A 19,251-nucleotide genomic window follows, 5' to 3' on the forward strand; every position below is an offset into this window, starting at 1 on the left:
TTTACGAACATCAAAATTGCAAAAATTGCCGGTTTAAAAAGCTAGCTAGATACTCTTTAGATTTCATAGAGAATACCATATCTTGTGATCCTTCGTTTACGTGATGTATATGACCTCCTAATGTAGTTCAACAGATTGAGAGTTGTCCGATTGTGCAGCAAAGTCCTAATTCTGAAGGTCGTATTGAAATGTAATTATTTTTGTACTTCGTGGGTTTTTGCATTCTTTGTGCTGATTGCATGCTTGATGCGGTTATTTTTTTATGTTAACAACCCAGGAGATAAGGCAAGATGACAAGATGTGCTTGTTGCATATGGCGGGTTGCAATCGATGACAAATTTGTCCAAATATAGATTTTTAACGTAGAAGTATTGTAGCGGCTTTTGGCAATCCTTTTGTGAGCAGCATTTAGGCTAAGAAAAACCAACAAAATTATTATGTCCTAGGTCTGTACCTTGCACACGGCTGTTTTAGTCGCACAGACCGTTATGACGTTTCAAATCCATGCACAATGTGATGCCAGCCGTTGCTTGTTAGCCATTTTCTTGGACAAGTTTATTATTTAAAGAATATCAAGATAGTAGGCGCTGATATTGTTTCAACAATGTGACTTCAGGTGGTTCAATTGCATTTGGAAAAGTGGCGGAAGGCTCTATCTCCTCCAGACGCCTCTATTGACAATCTCCTCCAACGGAAAAACCTTAATCCACAGATACGTTGTGCATGACTTTAACGCATAAAATGAAATACATGAGATGAAATAATTCGAAAAGATATGACGATAATCAAGCAATTGGAGCAACGGTACAGAAGTATTTACGGGTGATCATAGCAACATATCGTCACCAGCGGCGATACCCTTAGCCAGTTGTCCTTATTAAGTTTAAGATTAATCATAAATCTAATTTTATCACGAATGCATGAGTCTTAAATGAATTTGAGACTGGATTTTAAAAATCGCAAGCATCTCATGCAGCTGTACAATATTTGGATGAAATTGATTCACTTTCAAGTCGGCAATTATCTTCTACAACAGGTGAAAACCTACGCTGTCACCAATAGGTTCCCCAGATTTATCGGAGCATTCGGGATGCATAACGTTCTTCCACGCCCGTAGATTACCTTCCGGATATGATCGATTGCTTTTCCATATCCAATCGTTGTCGTTATAGTCTCAGCTAGAGTCTGAAGATTAGCTGAAACAAGCTGTTTGGAAGGTTGGGTCGCTGCTATTTTATAGTTGGACTTGAGCCTTGTCCATGAAGGAAGTGGGGGTGATTGAAATAACAGAAAAAAATTTTTGAAAAAAAAAATAGATTCTATGAAACCGTTGAATCTTGTCATCAATTTTAAAATATATAATTCATTCATCACATCACTAGGATTCAATACATCCACCTAGTGGAACCATATTTGTTGATATGGTATCCACCAGATCCGGAAGAAAGGATCCAGCATCTGTAGAGCTTGGCCAGAACGGCAAGGAGGTGAAAAAAATACCTACAAGCAAATCTAAGAGTCGAGCAATTCAACACAATGCAGATGTAATAACAGCTTCGGAGTCGGTCCATACGAAGAAGGAAACGCGAGGCAGAAAAAGAAAAGTGACCTCCATAGTTCCTGAGCAACCAGATGAACAGGATGTCTCACTTAGAGGCAAAAAGAAAAGAACGACAGAGGCTCTAGATTCCACAGTTTCAATTGAATCAGCAAATACGCGCCCAAACAACGACAGAAGTACACCCTCTTCGGAATGGACATCTTCCAAGGTACCCAAGGACACTTCAACTCCTAAAACAAATATGCCTATCATGTCTATTATATCCCATAAGGTGGGTAAAAAGAACCCAACAAGTACGCGGCAGGACTCACCTTCTTCGATATCTGGGCTCTCAGATGGTGATATGGGTGATGAACCAGAATTATCAACTGTTTCCAGCAACTCAGACAATATTAAAATTAACAAGAGAATTATGAGCAGAGATACAGAAGAGGTTATTCGGATGTTCAAGAAATTCGACGACGAGGTCCTTACAAACCCAGTAGCCAGAGCCAGACTCTTATCACTAAAGTTTGAAACTCGAAAGAGGTACATAACCACGTTCAAACACTATATTCGGTTCTGTTGTAAGAAAAAGCTTGACAATTTTTTTGTTACCGGTCCTCTAATGAAAGAATTCTACGAGGAGCAATTTGCAATCAGTGCCAGTAGTAACCCAATAATTCGGTTGAAGAAAATGGATCCGGCTTTCAGCAAGCTCCAGGAGATCAACTTCTTGGTCTACCATCTTGAGAACAAGGATATTCCCGATCGACATATTGCTTATGACTATTTGTTTTTCATAGAAACTGGGAAATACCCGTGGTACCACAAACCAATTGTTAATACGTCAAGTGAGCCAGTTGATTTCAGTAACACAGCAAACAAAAAATCGAATAAATCATTAGCAACACGAGTATCCAAAGGGGCTACCGAAAAATCATCAGGAACACAACCCTCGACAAATACTAATAGTGAAAAAGAAGAAATAGCATCCTCTCAGCAAACCAATAAAGAAACTTCACAGTTAATACCAACTCCAACGACAAGAAGAAAAAGAACAATTAGAAAAGTTGAATTGGAAGCATTTATTAAATCCCAATTAAAACAAACAAGGCTGGAAATTCATAATTTGAATACTGCCCATATTGAAGCATTAAAATTAATTACTTCCGACCAACAAGTGTTGAACCAAGTGAGATCCCTAAATCGTAACATTAATATAGCTTTGGATAATTTTTCATCCCTAATTGAAAAGGGTCCTAATGAAGTTATTTATTCTGGAGCAGAAAAGGACAATACTGTTTTGCCTAAAAGTACTCATCCTGTAATTATTGACATGAATCACAACATATTTACTGTCTACGAAATTCTAGAAGAATGGTATCGGATTGATCCTTCTGTCGAAAAACGTATCAAGAACTGGGGCATGAATTGGATAAGAGATGATATTGACCGAGAAACTTACAATGAAAGAAACTCCATAGTTGATTTTGTCAAGCGAATATCCAAAGAAATCAACGAGCCGGATTTATTTCTTATTGCAAATGATTGTGATAGATATATTCATGACAAGCTGATTTTGGATGAGTTTATTAGTGAAATCGAATTAGATTTCGACGATTTATTTAAGAGAGTACTCCGTCACCGTCAACGTCGTAGCTGAAATTATCAGCGAATGCGGGAAACCCTGTTTCCTAAAAGGTTCTTCGAAGTAGGGGTGGGGTATAGTCCACCTTTTAATGATGTTGAATTGTACAATATCTGAATTTTTTTGCAGTTGTAGCTGATAGTAACGTAGTTGAGCCACCAATAGAAGCTTAGCCTCTTCGGTTATTCCAGAGATTATTACGGGGTTTAGCTCGGCTTTCATTGAATATGTGCTCCTGTGGGTGGGGAGTAGACTACGATAGGACAATCTCGGAATACTTTTTTTTTTGTGGCTATGCTTAGTCTCCCACTAGGAACAAGGTGACTGCGGACGCGAGGTCTATCGAGTGTTGGATCCCATTCATCTGATCTTGCTTGGTTCTCCACAAATTGAATAACATAATGCGGAGTCGAAACCTTAGATTGCTCTGCTCGCCCAACTGGTGAATAGTCCATGCATGAATACGGCAAATCTAGGGTTCCATTTGGAATTTCGATCAAAGAATAACGAGTAGGAGAGTGGGGGACTGCGGACTGGCTCGGAGCGATCTTTTAGTTCATAGATGATATTTTGCAACTGTCTGCGATAGGAATATAATTAAGAAATTTTGACCACAATCGAAGTAATGCACGACATAAAGAGGACCAAGGACCAAGAAGAATGGAAGAAACCGGAAGACAGCAAAAGAAATATGCCTGCGAATGCACCATTAATCTGCAAGGATACAACAGTCAGAAAGTGGGGTTGAACCTATTCTCTCGTTAAATTCCCTAAATAACTCGGAGGAGCGCCGTTGCAACCATAGCATATTAGTGTTGCATGCGGACTGTACGCAATAATGTAACACCAAACCATTTGTTCCGAGCGCTCCTCAGTCCAAGAAAAATAATGCACAAGAAATGCCCAAAATAGTTAAGCAACATGGTGTAGAACACGCAAAAAATAATTTATGTAAAAGTTTAACCCCACCATATTTTTTAGCAATGGGGCTAAGTGTTTACACGAAAAAATGGGCGTTTGAGGATACTCCCTACATTCGGAGCCCGGGATTACCCAGAAAGAGGGAGCGAGTTTTTGAAGCTAGTAATAACGCGGCTGTTTGACAGGCCAAGTGTGCGAAAAGAAAGGAAAAATGAAAGTCACATTCCACACCCCCACTCGCTTTTACACAAAAGTAGAGTATTGTTAGTTAAATCTGGTGCCATAATGATAATACTTTCACAACGCCAACGACACCGTGTGCAACGTCGGACGAGGTACCAGATCCTCATAATGCCTACGATCTACAAAATGTTAAGCGATTGAACTCTCTTTTTCGGTTGAAGAAGTATTTTGAATTGATTTGAAATTGACTTTGGCTACACCGCGCAGTGTATATAGATTTTTGTGGTGAAATTGTTGGGGGATTGATTGTGACCTTCCGAAATAAACTCCATTAACAAAGCAATTTTTAACAATCAAAATGATACAAGCGGGTTTATTTGATACGAACTCCAGGGGTATGGAAAGAGAGTGGGGAAGGCAAGACCCAATGCTGGGGAAATATTCAATCTCCGATGGTACCATTTCATTTATGATCGTATCACACTACCACAAAAACAGCTCAGATGTGTGCTCTTATCCCCCACCCTAGCCCGGACTTGAACAATTAGCATTTGGAAGCATTTATTTCTCACCCCGCAAAATTTCAAAAAATGCAGCCTGCCTGGAGATACTCCGAGCTATTTTTTTTTTTATTACTTGGTTCTCACCTGTCAGAAACGGCAGTTCCATACTCGCCTACGTGCAAATGCTAAAAGTGCAGAATATTATTGGCTCATCATTAAGGTTCTCTTTAGATAATTCCCAGAATACACTGAAAAGCTTTGCAGACTAATTTGGAAATGTAACTTCTATGGAAACGCTTCAAAATAATTGGGATAGTGCATACTCCGAATTTTTTAATGTAGAAAAAATAAAATGAACTCGCCCCGTTCAACATTCGCAGCCTAAATGTGCGCCAGCGGTACCATTGTCCTCTTCAAGAAATGATCTAACTAGCTTCACCATCTAACCAACTGAAAAAATCGTATATATAATCTGGCGTCTGCCGATAATCTTTCTCAAGGTTTTTCACTTTTCTAACATCAGCGAACAACCCGATCAACCGTTCTTAGCTACAATGGATACCAAGTCAGTTCATACTATTCAATCGATCCAACTTCAAGAGATCCGTGATCACAACAAGCACATTGTGCAACCGCCAAAATTCACTGCTCAGGCTATCAAGAATTACTTTGGATCGAGATTTAGATCTTTGTTTGTCCCAAAGGAAGAACTTGAGCAGTACACTTGGGCCGATATCTACAACCCTTTCTCTGCCTTGCGAGAAGTCAGCTTAAGGGAATGGAACTTCTTCTTCCTTGGTTTCTGGGCTTGGACCTGGGATGCTTTTGATTTTTTCACCGTTTCTTTGAACATTACTAACATTGCGGAAGCTTTGGATCTGTCAGTCAAAGATATCTCCTGGGGTATTACATTGGTGTTGATGTTGAGAACTGTCGGTGCTATTATATTTGGTTTGATTGGTGATACTCGTGGTAGAAAATGGCCCTACATTATCAACTTGGCTCTTTTGAGTGTCATTCAAATCGGAACTGGTTTTGTACAAACTTATAAGCAATTCTTGGCTGTTAGAGCTCTTTTCGGTATTGCCATGGGTGGTTTGTTCGGTATTTGTGCTGCTGAAGCATTGTCGGACGCCCCAAGAAAGGCCAGAGGTATAATGTCTGGTATCTTCCAAGAAGGTTACGCTTTCGGTTACTTGTTGGCCGTTGTTTTTCAAAGAGCTATTGCAGACACCAGCAGCTGGAGAAATGTCTTCTACTTTTCTGCTGGTGTCGGTGTCATTTTCATGGTATGGAGATTTTTCTCTCCTGAAACCGATTCTTTCTTGAGGCAAAAGGCTAGAATGGAAGAAACTGCTGCTGCTGGCGGCCAAGGTGGTTCCAAGGTTGCAGCTTTCAAATCCCAAGCTCGTAAGGCCATGAAGCAATATTGGTTAATTGTCATCTACTGTGTCTTGATGATGTCTGGTTTCAACTTTTCTTCTCATGGTTCTCAAGATTTGTACCCTACCATGCTCAAAAACCAATACCAATTCAGTGCCGATAAGAGTACTGTTGCTAATGTTGCTGCCAACTTGGGTGCTTGCGCTGGTGGTATTTTTGTCGCTCACATGTCTACTTTTATTGGTCGTAGATTAGCCATCATTTTGGCAACGATTCTTTGTGCTGCTGTTATTTATCCATGGGCCTTCATTCCTAACGCAGGATCTGCATTCGCATTCCAATTCGGTATCCAAGGTGCCTGGGGTGTCGTTCCAATCCACTTGTCAGAATTGTCTCCACCACAGTTCAGATCTTTCGTCACCGGTGTTGCCTACCAGTTAGGTAACTTGTGTTCTTCTGCATCCTCCACCATCGAAGCCACCATCGGTGAACGTTTCCCAATTTCTGGCAAGGGTCCAGATGTCTACGATTACGGAAAGACCATGGCCATATTCATGGCATGTGTCTTGGTTTACCAACTTATTATTATCTTTATCGGACCAGAAAACAGAGGTGCCGACTTGGGTATCGAAAGAGACGATATTCTCGATGAAGATGCTTACGAAGACGACGACGAATTAGTGGAAGGAAAGAAATCCGGAGAAGCTTCTGTCATAATGAAGCCAGAAGTAATTCACAACGAAGGTAAATCGGTTGCCAATAAGGTCTAGATGATTTTATTGGAGTATTTCAATTCTAGTTATGTTTCTATATACGAATATTCCTATTTATACTTATTTTGAACTTTCTGTCACTGTATAAGTAGTATACCAATTCTGAAGGCTTTTCTTCCCGTTAATGGCAATAAGCAGATGATACTGCTCTGTAGCTGCTAGTTCTTCTACTCAGATATTTGCACAAATAGTAGGAAGATTTGGTAGCGTACAGATCTAAGCAGTTAGTGGGTGTCTAAGCTACCGATAAGCTACACCCGTGCCACAGTAGTTACCTCTGCGCACCAGAAAAATTTTCCTCTAGCATCGTCTGCCTTGTAATTTTTCAGAATATTACTATCGCTTCTTTCAGTTCTTGATGGTATTCCTCCTTCTCTCTTCTCTTCCTCTCCTCTCTCGCAAAAGATTTCGTGTGTTACGCTCCAATCCAATACTGCTATCTTTTCGAGAGAGGAACTGCTCGTAGACTCGTAAATCTGGACATATAAATTAGAATAGCGAAAAAAATGGAATCGTACCAAACCAGCTTTTTGGAAAGTGCCTTGGAGTCCAATGCCTTGAAGTTCGGAAGCTTCACGTTGAAGTCCGGCCGTCAATCGCCATACTTCTTCAACTTGGGTTTCTTCAACACCGGTCTTCTCTTGTCTGAATTGGCTACTTCGTATGCAAAGGCCATCATCAAGTCCGGCTTGGAATTCGAAGTCCTCTTTGGCCCAGCTTACAAAGGTATTCCTTTGGTGGCCATCACCGCTGCCAAGTTGGCCGAATTGGACCCAGAGCACTATGGTAACATTCTCTACTCCTTCAACAGAAAGGAAAAGAAGGACCACGGTGAAGGTGGCTCCATTGTAGGTGCTGCTTTGAAGGACAAGAAGATCTTGATCATCGACGATGTCATCTCTGCTGGAACTGCCATCAACGAAGCTTTCCAGATCATCGCTGCTGAACAAGGCAATGTAGTTGGATGTATCATTGCCTTGGACAGACAAGAGACCACTGCAAACTCCGACACTTCGGCTACCCAAGCTGTCCTGGAAAGATACGGAATTCCAGTGATTTCCATTGTGTCTTTGTCTGACATCGTTGAGATTCTCAGTCACAAGCTTACGGAGGAACAGCTTGCTTCTATCAAGGAGTATAGAAAGCAATACTCTCCAAAGAACTAGTTGTAGTAAGATATGTAGTAATTATTGACTCACTACTTCTAGGAGTCAATAGGACATGATAATATAACGAATTACATAAAATAAGTTTACTGTTTTCTATCTTGATTCCACTCCGCTCGTCAGCCTACTTTTCTACATTGCATAACCTTCGTAGAATCTGTAATACTTTTGATCAATGTTTTTTAAGAAATCAAAGAAATCAATCATGTACTTAAAGAAGATGTGTTCTAGTTATCTCATAGCTGGCGACGACAGGTCTGTGGTCAGAGAAGTAAAAACCTTTGAAGTAATTGTGCAAGATCCCAAATTGCTTGATTACTATATCATAAACCAAATGGTGTTCAAGGTTGTAGTAGTTGTTCATCTCATTGGCTACTTCATCTTCATAATCTTTAACCGGCGAGGTATCGTTTCCGAAATTTCCTTGGGAAAAGTATGGTGACCAGATGTAATCAATAATAGAAGAGTCCTCCTTCTCCTTATTAAAGCCGGTGAACGTCGTACTATGGCCATATGAGTAATCATAGTCAACCAACTTTCTACTATCTTTGAATCCAGCATCAGATAAAACATGGTAAGGTTGATCCTTGGGCTGGGTATTAAAGTCACCGCAAAGAAACGATGGGTTATCGTTAAAGTTTTCCATCTTGTCAACAATCAACTCCGCCGACTTCTTCCTAGCCAATACACCCCGATGGTCAAAGTGTGTATTGAACACATTCACCTTGATCAAAGGATTAATCCTAGATTCCAATGTGACCATAGTGACAATTCTCTCAAGGGCTGCATCCCATCCCTTACTTGGCTTCCAAGGAGTTTCACTAAGCCAGAACGTCTGGTTATCGAGCAAAATCCAATCAGAGTTCTTGTACAATATAGGAGCATATTCGCCAGCTTCTAAACCATCGTTGCGACCCACTCCATAATAGGTCCAGATCTGCTCAGCGTTCTTATTCAACCCCTCAAGGATATCAACCAATTGGTTGTGCAATACTTCCTGTAAGCATACCACGTTGGCATGCCCCAAAGCTGTGTTGAAGTCAATGGAGTTGATGACTTGCTTCTTACGCTTGGACCATGGCTGCTCGCCCTTGACTGGGTAACGATTATCAAGTCTAATGTTGTTGGTGTAGACGCGAAGTTTCAAAGGCTTTCCCAAAAATGGCAAGGCTTGGTTAACACTGCTGTGGCTAGTAATGTACCAATTGGTAGCGTAGACCAAGACAATAATGATCAACGTGGGGATAATCAATAGTCTGAAACGAGAGGATCTACCAGAACTACGAGGATTAGTTCGAGTTTCCTCCAGACCCGAGCCGCTAGTCAACAATGGTGTACTCTCACTAAGGTGTGTGCCTTCTTCAGCGGACGTGGACATTGAAAATATGACAATCGATCTTTAGACTGGAAATTGTAACTACCCCAGAAGTTAGGCAATTCTTTCTTAAATTTTTGGAAATCAACGAGCTATGACCTGTATCACTTGGCCTGACCACTTCTGGTATTTTATTCCTTCAATTGGCAGTTATGTCGTGATTTTACTCCAGTAGACCAGGAATGAAGGAGTATTTCGGATTATTGTCTATGGCATTGTTCTCTATGCAGCCTCAGATGTGCACCAAGGAAATTCTTCCCCCACAAAAGAGCATTCCCGATAAACGTAAATGAAATATCGGAGTCCGTGGGGCAATTCTGATTTAGCCTTACGGCCAAGAAACCACTTAAAGCTACAACTACAGTGCAATTGCTGCTGCTATTGTTGCTGCACTTCACACATATTAGTCAAAGTAGGTATTTTAGTATATACTATCTAGCTGAGTAATACACTTGCGTGGTATCATTTCTTTATGGCCTCGGTAGCCGATCTATTTACACCGGTCAGTTTAGCCGTTTCAATTGTGTTAACGTCTTCATCGTCAGCAAGAAGTTCTATTTTTGGACCATTGGAGCGAGGTTCATCCAAGATCTCATATGTATGACTCCCGCCTCCGCCGTTGCTGATCATGAATAAAAGTACACTACCTATCCCACAAATGACGGTGAAGACAAACACGAAGACTACACAGTACAACACAAACTTAATGGGACGGTGGGTGATCTGGTAGACGGGATCCCGTAAAAAGTCGTAGAAAAAGTCCTTGATGTCAAGAAACTGTCTCAAGGCGAAAAGTTGTAGAAAAAGGTAGAATTGCTTGAAGGTGTTACCGTTCTTATCTAAGAGTAATTCGTCAAAGTTCTTAGGTGGAGCTACTGGCTCATTCTGAATCTTTGGCTTGTTGGCCCGCTTGTGCTGATCTTCCAATAGGTACTTGACCTTGAAGGTTAGGTTTCCAATTCTTTCAGCTTCGGCAATGGAGTGACCAAGGTAGATGTTGTCGAACAAGATCTCGTCGCTCATGCTCCATAACTCAAACCCAAGACCTCCAACCAATTTGTTTAAGTTCGAAGGCTTATCGTCTTCGTAATAGTGTGGGTTTGCGATCATTCTTGGCTTCCATTCACCCACATAGTTAGGATTGTCAATCATTGGCTGAATCCATGGTCCAGTGTATTCTTTGTTAGGAATCCGCGGAGGAGACCATGGTCCACAACCAGCGAGCTCCTTGCATTTGGGATTAGGAATTTCTTTAGCTAACCATTTTCCATCCTCTTCCTCATCCCAGTATTCAGGAGCTGTTGAGTCTGGATCCTCGATAAGAACAGGTACCAGTTCGTCCCAATTTTCAGGCTTGACAGCTTCTGGATCTGGAATTGTAGGCAATCCGTGTTTCTCATCGTATCCCTCGGGTTTCTGGACATTCGGATCTGGAATACGGGGGCTATCCTCCCAATCAAGAGGCTTGGTATCATTTTCATCAATTATTTCCTTCGGAGGATTGAGTCTTGGCTCCAACAAATGGGGACTACGTAACAAGTTTCCAGCTTTAGCCACTTCTCCGTTGATTCTGATTTCAAAATCTTGGTTTTGCTTCAAAATCAATGTGTACAATGTTGTTAAGTCGCCAGATCTAGACATAGGTGAATTCTTCAATTTCTTCTCTTGTACATCTGAAACGTTTAAAGGGTTCTCTCTTCTCAAAATGAAATGAATCTTGTTTTCAGAACCACAGCGGTCGGGTCCAAACATCACCTGGTAGGGTGTATCTGTGCTGAAATTGTCGTAGTTGTCTTGTAGGTCTAGTAACTTAATGTAAGTGCCACCACATGATAATCCGTTTTGTAGCTTGATCTCATACTGGAGAACAAGATCATTATCAGTATTGTCAAATGGCTGGGGCAATTTGTAGGAGATCGCATGGTGGGCAGCCTTCAGTTTTAGTACCAACCCTTTATCATTAGAAAAGGCTGGGTACTTCTTTGCAGGTTCTATAGCCCATTTTCCAACATAGGAAACCACTTCATGTCTGCCTTCGTCGAATTTTTTTGCGGTTGAGGGTTTCCAGGGCGAGTGATCTAGATCTTGGTAATCGAATTGCTCGAATATAGCAGAAGTAGTAAGCTTGGATTTGTCGTAAGGAATGTAGTCTTCAGCTTTCACTACACAAGCCAATGCGATTGACAAAAGCGAGACTTGTTTTAAGCATACCATATTGGGCAAAAATCTGTGAACGTGCAAGAGTTAGCTGAATATTCAAATATCAGTAGATTTGTCAATTGATACCTATATATATGTAATTTGTATTGTTGTCTGAAGAATCGATGGAGAAAGGAAGAAGTTATGTTGCTTGACGAACAAAAATCGGCTAGTTGATGCGAAATTTGTATGTCGTGCTGTAATTCTGCATGAAGATAATCCGAGCATGTAGGCCCGAGCTCATACTTCCGAGTGCCATAATTGCATTTGAATTTGCTCAGAAAGAGATATGCTTACAAAGTAGGTGTCCGCTTCATTTGGAGAGATGTGACGAATTTAAGTTTTTACAGAAAATAACCAATGTCTGTCTCTATTTTCTATGTCTATTCTAATGTACACTAATAATAAATGAACAACCGATCACCTCAGGCTTCGGCTTCGTCCAACAATGCAAACACGTTCCCAGTTGACACTGGTTTTGACTCTTCTTCTTCTTCCTTTTCAGCGTCTTCGCCAAAGAACTCTTTCACGTATTCGTCTTCTTCTTCCTTCTCGATTTCCATCTCAGACTTCTCGACGGGGCCAGTAGTTACCTTGGTCTCCAACACTATGTCGTTTTTAATGGTGATACTCTTGTTGATTTGATCCCAGCCAGATTTTCTGGCACTTTGAACGTACTTGGCACGAGCGATACTCTGCTCGATTTTTGTAGACAACACTCCGCTCAACTTGTCTGATCTGTCCAACTTGTGTTTCAATGAACTGGTTTTCCTTTTGTTCTGATTCGACTTTCTGATCTTCAGATTTTCCATTTTCTTTGCCAAAAGATTTTCGTTCTTGATTGTCGTTCTGATGATGGACTTCTTGACTTCGTCTGATTCGGTCTTGGGTACTTTGCTCAAGTCCTTGGCCTCGCCTTCTTCTGCCAAAAGACCTCGTCTAGCAGCTCTACTATGCTTAGAAACTGTACAGTTGTTAGTACAAGCTGTTTAAATAATAAGTGCAACCTTATTGCAAACCCCAACAGAATGTATCCATATGATAATATTATCGTATTCCTATCTTTACATACTTTTCTTAGCCATCTTGCCGTTTATTCAATTCTAACTAGACAACTTCTATGCTGCTTTCTAACAGAACTTATATACTCATCTCACCTGAAAAATTCAGCTTCCTGCAGATACCCAATCTTTTATTTCGGCACAGAAGCCTTCATCCAGGAACGAATTTAGATAAGAATCATGACGTCGTTGAACAGCCAAAATTCTGTCATTTCTCTTCTTCAACTTACCATCTAAGTCTGAAATTCTATACCGACGTCGCTTTGTCATTTAGCCTTTTGCAGTTTACTTCTCGTTGAAATCAAACTCCTCAAAATTTCAAGAAATACTATAATCCACCATGAATCTCCATAATACCGACAATTCGTCCAATATGCTCGCTTCCCACTACCAAGACGAAACGAAGGCCGCTGTCTTCTCTCGCTCTTATGACTCGTCTCTAGGAATAAAGTGGTATGTTTGACTCCGCAATTCCCCCTTCTGCTGTTGAAAACGGCTCAAAATCTTTACGAGATTTGGTGATTTCCATCAACGAATCCAATTTCATATATGGCAAGGTCTCTCGTTGTAGCACTTACTTGTTTCTTGACAGAAATGTTGTCCGCTTTCTCGACGGTGTCAGTGAAAGTCCACGAGTAAGAATCAATATTGCATCCTTGATGCTGGAAGTTTGTGATATAGTTTCGGACTGTCTTCACCAGAGCCAGCTATATATTATGATAGACAGATTAGAAAGCCCGTCTGTTTCTCTACAAGTGGCTGCAACTGCCTATAAAATACTAGAGGGCCAATTGGTTACATCTGAACAGACTGAAGATACTTTTATTAAGCAAGTAGATGGTTACGAATGGCTTATCGTCAGCTGTTCTTTATGATTTTGTATTCAGAGAATTAATTATTGACATTTAAGTGTTAATAAATCTGAAGAAAGGCTCGATAGTTATTTAGATGAAAACTATTAATGAAATGTTTGTATTAGTAAAATATAAGCCAATGAAGTAATTATTGATCTATATGATTAGATATGATCGATAATAATGCAATTAATAGTGTAGCTTAAATTTACTGTTGTTTTCTCTATTGCTGTAGTGGTCTTTTTCCATTATCGTTGATCTCTACAGATTCTGTTTCTTGAGGCTGTTGTTTTTGAGCTAGCCTCACAGCCGCAACATACTCATTACAAGCCATGTCCAAACTGACTTCCATAGGTTCAAGACAACTCTGTAAGCTTCTAATGATCTTTTCACGTAATTTCTCGTTATTCTTGACTAATTCCATCTCATCAAACTTCTTAGTTGCTCGTTCTTTAAGTGCTGTAAGGTCATTGCGACAATTCTTGAGACTGGCAAACAATCTCTTCAATTGCGTGGGATTGTTGCCGTTCAAAAACAACTTCCAGAAATGTGACAAGAACTCAACGACAGTCATGTTATACCTGATAATTTCTTGAACCAACGATTCATCCACCAAGTTCTTGACGTCGTCATAACTCACACCATGTGAGTCTTTGGTTGTGAGTTTAAATGTTCTGAAGTTATGTTTTATCAACGAAGTAACTTCATTACTCGACTTCTCTATATCAGCATTCTTAGAATCATAAGTATCGCTGAGATTCACAAGAGGCTTGAACTTGTTCAGAGAAAAGAAACTTGAAAGCTCGTCAGGAGTGAAATGATTCATCTGAGCTTCAGATCCCCTCCGTAACGATGACTTGGCGTCAAGATTACTGTTGATGGATAAGCGTATGAACTCAGACTCCTCAACTTCGTTCAAATCGTGCAAATTCAACTCTTCCTGGTATTCGTTTATTTCTGCCTGAGATAAAGAATCTGGTTCATCTGGCTGCGTCAACAGCTGCTGGGTCGTCAGAATGGCATTGCTCATCTCCACCATCTTCGACGACAATTTGTTCATGTTTTTCATCAACACTATCATCTCGTTTTCTTGGCCAAGGTTTACTTTCTTGATACCATCGTCTTCGAATCGCATCGTCAAGTCTGGACGGTTTCCTAACTTCTGTGAATTGTCTTCTTCATTTCCCAATAAATCGAGAAACTTATTGACCTTTATTTGAGGGTTCTGAAGAGAAGGAGCAGTTGATGTTTGTTCAGATTGGGGTTCTTTTGATGTCTGGTCCAATGACGTCGTAGCCAGCTCTTTGTCCTCGTTGGCCTTTTGTGTTTGGTCTATATATAAGTATTTGTCCAAGATCACATCACCTCTGTTAGTGCTGTTGTTGATTTTGTCTCCTCTCAATCTTCGGAATAGTTTGGAGTTGAAGAAACGCGACCAAAACTCTCCCTCCAGGAACTTAGACGGCACCAACTCGGTGAAAGCCCGCCTGATGATTGGGTACGTGTCAAAGATCTCGTTAATTGTGTCTCTTGTTACATTCACGTTGACCTGGTTGTCTGATGTGGCTACAGGCTTTATAGTAGAGAGAACATTATACGGTCCTCTATGCTGTGAGATCGTTAAAGCATATGTCCGCAACTGATTCAATCTTGTGGACCAGAACAACTGCGGCGTTAGCTTGTTGTCTATTACCGACAGTGTGAATATGCTACGGAGATTACGGTCTTCCTTCAAATACTGCTGTTGTAATTGAAAGTTTCTGAGCAAGCTCGCATCAGAAAGAGATTCGGGTGTGTTGAAAGATAGACTACCGGCTCCATTGGTCAGAGCAGACGATGAAGCACCGACTGAAGATGGCGTGGGTGTCAGAGTTGGAGTTATAGCACCGGGAGTAGTTTCATTTCCATCAGAAACTGTCGTTGCAGGAGTTGGAGTGTCTTTGATCACAGTTCTCAGTCTGGCTACAATTGTCTGGAGAGCATCTTTGATATTGTTCATAGTCGGCCTGTTGCTGAAGTTGAGGAGAAGCGACTTTTCGTCCTCGCCGTCGTTTTTGTACAAGAGACGGAGTCTCATTTTGGGCGATCCAGCCTTGGACTCTTGGAGCTTGGTGATGGAATGAAGAGGAATGGTGATGGTACGTTGCTCTTCGATGGCTATCCATTCTAGAACCAGCGGAGTTAGTTCTTCACGGATGTGCACCATCCCGGCGATCTTGTCGACAGAACATGCCCCCGAGACCGTCTCCATTGTGGATGTAATGTAAGAAGATGTTGGTATAGAAGTTGAAGAAGTGAAAATATTGAAGATAGTACAGGAATATAGCGGACTTTATAGAGAGAGATAGTGATTCTTGCGAGAGTTAGCGAGAGTGCGCACAAGTAGTGGGAAGAGAATAGAGAGAATAGTGAGACAAAATGATATGTCGTTTTGATCTACCCCAGTAGAACAATTACTTACCTGCTTCATAGATTCAGTGTGGACACCCTAATCATACAAGTATAGCGAGATGACCAGTGGAAATTTCATCATTAGCGAGAATTGAAATACTGAAAAAACTGCGAAATATGGGGATTACTGAGAAATAGCGAGAACCGACTATTTTTCACCCAGACCTTTTCGCATCCTAATCCAATGCCAGTGCAGGATTTCCATACAAATATTCACTTCCACTTTTCATTCAGAACGTTAGCCAGTTGCCGAAAGATCAAACATTTTCCTCCAAGCTCTAGCTCCATTACTATCACAATGTTGTCTACAGTCGGACTTGTTCACAGAGGCTTCGTGCCCTTGTTCAGGACAAATGTCTTGAGAAGTGGTGTGAGATGTCTTCAAACATCTAGAATCGTACAATCGGCTGCTACTTCTACGTCTACTTCTACTGGCTTCAATGATCCCACGAAAAAGCACACTGTACCAGTGACTGTCGACCGAGAATTGCCAGACCCCTTTGCCAACCAGAAGAAGAACAGAAAGTACTTTGTCTCATATGCTATTGGAATCACACTCGCCTGTGCCATCATCTTCAACTACGAAAAGACCAGATCGCCCATCACCAACTCTACCTTGTACTTTTTGCGTAGATCGGCTCTTGCCAAGGAGCATTTGGGAGAGGGGATCGACTTCAGAAGCTCGTGGCCGTGGATTTCTGGGCCGTTGAACACCGTTAAAGGTGATATCGATATCAGTTTCGTCGTCCAGGGTTCCAAGAGCAAGGGTGTCTTGAAGTTGAAGGCTAGCAGAGACACGAAGTTGCACCCTTTTGAAGTTCACCATTTCATTTTGGAAGTGACTGACAGCAATGGCCAGGCTGTGGAGTACGACTTGACGAAGGACCCTGCAGTTGAGTTTGACATTTAGTAGATAGTGTGGTTAACTTGTACATAGAAGCATCGATATGGATATATGAAAACGAAGAGTAGAAGAGAAGGAGTGTAGAGTCATAATGATAAAATGAATAAAGAATAGAGTAGTAAAACATTTGCAGGTGAAGTGAGGACAGTGAAGAAGCGCAAATGAAGAAACGAGTATAGCGAAGATTTATATAAGAGACGAGGAGCAGAGGGAGAATACGACTAAAGAGAGCCATTACAGCAGAGAGAGAGTGTGTGTGAATTGTAGAGACTTTAGAATAGTGAAGAAAAAGGTGAAGAGACCGTAACAGCAAGACAAGGTACAATACAAGCGTGCTAGGAAGTCAAGTATAGCAGATATAGTAAAATAGTACTTGCTCAGAACAAGAATATGCATATCCTAATTCGGATGGATTTATGAAAATCAAAGAAGGCTTCCAAAAGCATCAAGGGCACGATAAGTTGGAACTAATTCCTATAGAGTGGAATAGCCGGAACTGTGCGGAGGCAGGGCTAATTTCAAGTACTAAAGTGAGATTTAAATTGCTGAATTGATTTAACGAATTTGCCAGGCGATCCAGAAAATATCTTGATACCACATGGCTGGACGGTTTGTGATTTTATTTGGTACAGAAGCTATAGAAGTATACGAGAGGGAACGAGCTGAGCTGAGATGAGATGAGATGAGATGAGACGAGACAAGAAGACGATATGAGACGATATCAGACGATATCAGACAATCTGAAGAGAGGTAGAGAGTGAAGCGATTCATGAGATTGTTACCGAGATCAGTTGGAAGTGAAATAGAGACTTTCAGCTTCCAAGTCCTGCTTTTTGTTACTCTGCTTCTGTGTCGATTCTGTTCACGTTTGTTTCTCCCTGTGCATTTGATAAAGGAGCACTATTGTCTCGTTGTGAGCACAGACCAGGCTTGCCGTTGTACATAGCCTGGTAAAACGAGCTGCGAATTTCACACCGAGCTGTATCGTGAAACTTGCCAGATCGGCCGAGGTGTCGGTTAGCTTTGGCATCTGTCACAGCTCCAGATAAGCCCATGCTCCTACGAGATAAGGATACTGGAAATACGCCCTTAACTTCTAGTTCCTCTTACACTTCCTCAGTGTACGCAATATTGAATGTGGGAGGCATTTTATGACAGATCGAAGTATTGCTTATTCGCCAGACAGGGGTGGCTTTGCTATCGAGACTTTTCCACATTCTTCGTCCACATTTCGTCTTAGTCTACCTGCTGTAGCGAGGCACTGAAGTGAACATTTTATCAAGGGGTAGGGTTGCCCGCCTTTCCTTGATTAAGTCCTTAATTCTGCGGGCAGGTAGCGTCTATTCACACTGCCGTACTATAAATATTTCTTTCTCTATTTTATGGCTCTATATACTTGGAGACTTTGTAAACGTCAATGAATATGACATTGAAAAGGACAATAGCACCATCAGATTTGGTGCGGTGATCACCTCTCCGAATCTCGCGATAATCGGCCGTCTACTTCTCTTTTGTACTTAGCAAATTTGTCGTACGAATCCTCTGCCGCTACTGGCCTGCCAAATTTCACCTTGGATCACATTCCTATTTAACCCTCCACCATTGTCCCGGTTAACTTCGCTATTCTCTTCTATAATTAGGCCAGAAAATATTGGCTACCGTACAGGCTTGCGCTCGCAACCACACGGATATTCCCCATTAGTTTCTTTTTCGCCAGAAGAGGTCGTGTGGCCAGCACAAACCTTCCACAGGCATCTACATCGTGGAAGAAGGTGATATTCAGAAAGAGTGCAAGAGCCTTACAGCCTACACCAGCATTATACCCTCTGATTCGACACTTCCAGCGCCTTCTTAGCTACGCCTTTGTCTTCCTCGAGTTTGCCTTTTTTTTCCACTCTCGCTACTGTTCATATCTGCTATCTCTCGCTCAGCACGATATTGAATCCAGAAGAATATCGAAATATCAAAAATCAAGAATAGAAGAGTATTGAAAGAGTAGAATAGACGTCACAAGTACATAGTCGACACCGTCATAGTCTCTGTCGACATCACCATCGTTATCTTGATCATATAAGCAATATCTAACGCTACGACTGCGAGCTTGCTATATACTCCTATTGTCATCACTCCTATTCTCAATCCACAGTTCTCTTATCACTCGACCATTCTTCACCGTACTCGTTAACTATTCGACCACGGTCTCCAAATCCAACATAGTCATATCTGAACCTCCAGAAACCCCCCAAAACCTCGAATCTCACATCTGAGATTATCACACACACATTTT

The 19,251-nt window shown here is 41.2% G+C and overlaps 8 protein-coding genes across 8 annotated transcripts; 4 read left to right on the top strand and 4 right to left on the bottom strand. All coding sequences in view use genetic code 12, as the record gives it.

Annotated features, from left to right (window-relative positions):
- Positions 1-1,421: 1,421 nt before the first annotated feature.
- Positions 1,422-3,206, top strand: PICST_68242 (zonadhesin-like protein; the record flags this gene model as incomplete). Its single annotated transcript, XM_001385994.1, has 1 exon — positions 1,422-3,206. The coding sequence occupies one exon, from the start codon at positions 1,422-1,424 to the stop codon at positions 3,204-3,206; it is 1,785 nt and encodes a 594-aa protein (XP_001386031.2).
- Positions 3,207-5,352: 2,146 nt separating this feature from the next.
- Positions 5,353-6,858, top strand: JEN12 (Carboxylic acid transporter protein homolog; the record flags this gene model as incomplete). Its single annotated transcript, XM_001385995.1, has 2 exons — positions 5,353-6,673; positions 6,701-6,858. Coding segments are annotated over 2 exons (1,479 nt in total), but the record flags the coding sequence as incomplete, so codon positions are not given.
- A 553-nt stretch (positions 6,859-7,411) lies between these two features.
- URA5 (orotate phosphoribosyltransferase) lies at positions 7,412-8,220 on the top strand. Its single transcript, XM_001385996.1, has one exon. It carries the CDS (start codon positions 7,461-7,463, stop codon positions 8,118-8,120), a length of 660 nt encoding a protein of 219 aa, XP_001386033.2. The 5' UTR covers positions 7,412-7,460; the 3' UTR covers positions 8,121-8,220.
- Positions 8,221-8,331: 111 nt separating this feature from the next.
- Positions 8,332-9,498, bottom strand: PICST_33238 (conserved hypothetical protein; the record flags this gene model as incomplete). Its single annotated transcript, XM_001386194.1, has 1 exon — positions 8,332-9,498. The coding sequence occupies one exon, from the start codon at positions 9,496-9,498 to the stop codon at positions 8,332-8,334; it is 1,167 nt and encodes a 388-aa protein (XP_001386231.2).
- A 402-nt stretch (positions 9,499-9,900) lies between these two features.
- CAL1 (Calnexin homolog) lies at positions 9,901-11,781 on the bottom strand. The gene has a single exon (XM_001386195.1). It carries the CDS (start codon positions 11,707-11,709, stop codon positions 9,958-9,960), a length of 1,752 nt encoding a protein of 583 aa, XP_001386232.2. The 5' UTR covers positions 11,710-11,781; the 3' UTR covers positions 9,901-9,957.
- A 494-nt stretch (positions 11,782-12,275) lies between these two features.
- ECM1 (cell wall structure or biosynthesis) lies at positions 12,276-12,659 on the bottom strand (the record flags this gene model as incomplete). The annotated part of the gene is made up of 1 exon (XM_001386196.1): positions 12,276-12,659. A coding segment is annotated over one exon (384 nt), but the record flags the coding sequence as incomplete, so codon positions are not given.
- Positions 12,660-13,832: 1,173 nt separating this feature from the next.
- TFB1 (RNA polymerase II transcription factor B 73 kDa subunit) lies at positions 13,833-15,686 on the bottom strand (the record flags this gene model as incomplete). Its single annotated transcript, XM_001386197.1, has 1 exon — positions 13,833-15,686. The coding sequence occupies one exon, from the start codon at positions 15,684-15,686 to the stop codon at positions 13,833-13,835; it is 1,854 nt and encodes a 617-aa protein (XP_001386234.2).
- An 840-nt stretch (positions 15,687-16,526) lies between these two features.
- PICST_63252 (predicted protein) lies at positions 16,527-16,970 on the top strand (the record flags this gene model as incomplete). Its single annotated transcript, XM_001385997.1, has 1 exon — positions 16,527-16,970. A coding segment is annotated over one exon (444 nt), but the record flags the coding sequence as incomplete, so codon positions are not given.
- Positions 16,971-19,251: the final 2,281 nt, after the last annotated feature.

The sequence above is a fragment of the Scheffersomyces stipitis genome, chromosome 7 (assembly GCF_000209165.1).
Source record: "Scheffersomyces stipitis CBS 6054 chromosome 7, complete sequence".
NCBI classification, from domain to species: Eukaryota; Fungi; Ascomycota; class Pichiomycetes; order Serinales; family Debaryomycetaceae; genus Scheffersomyces; species Scheffersomyces stipitis.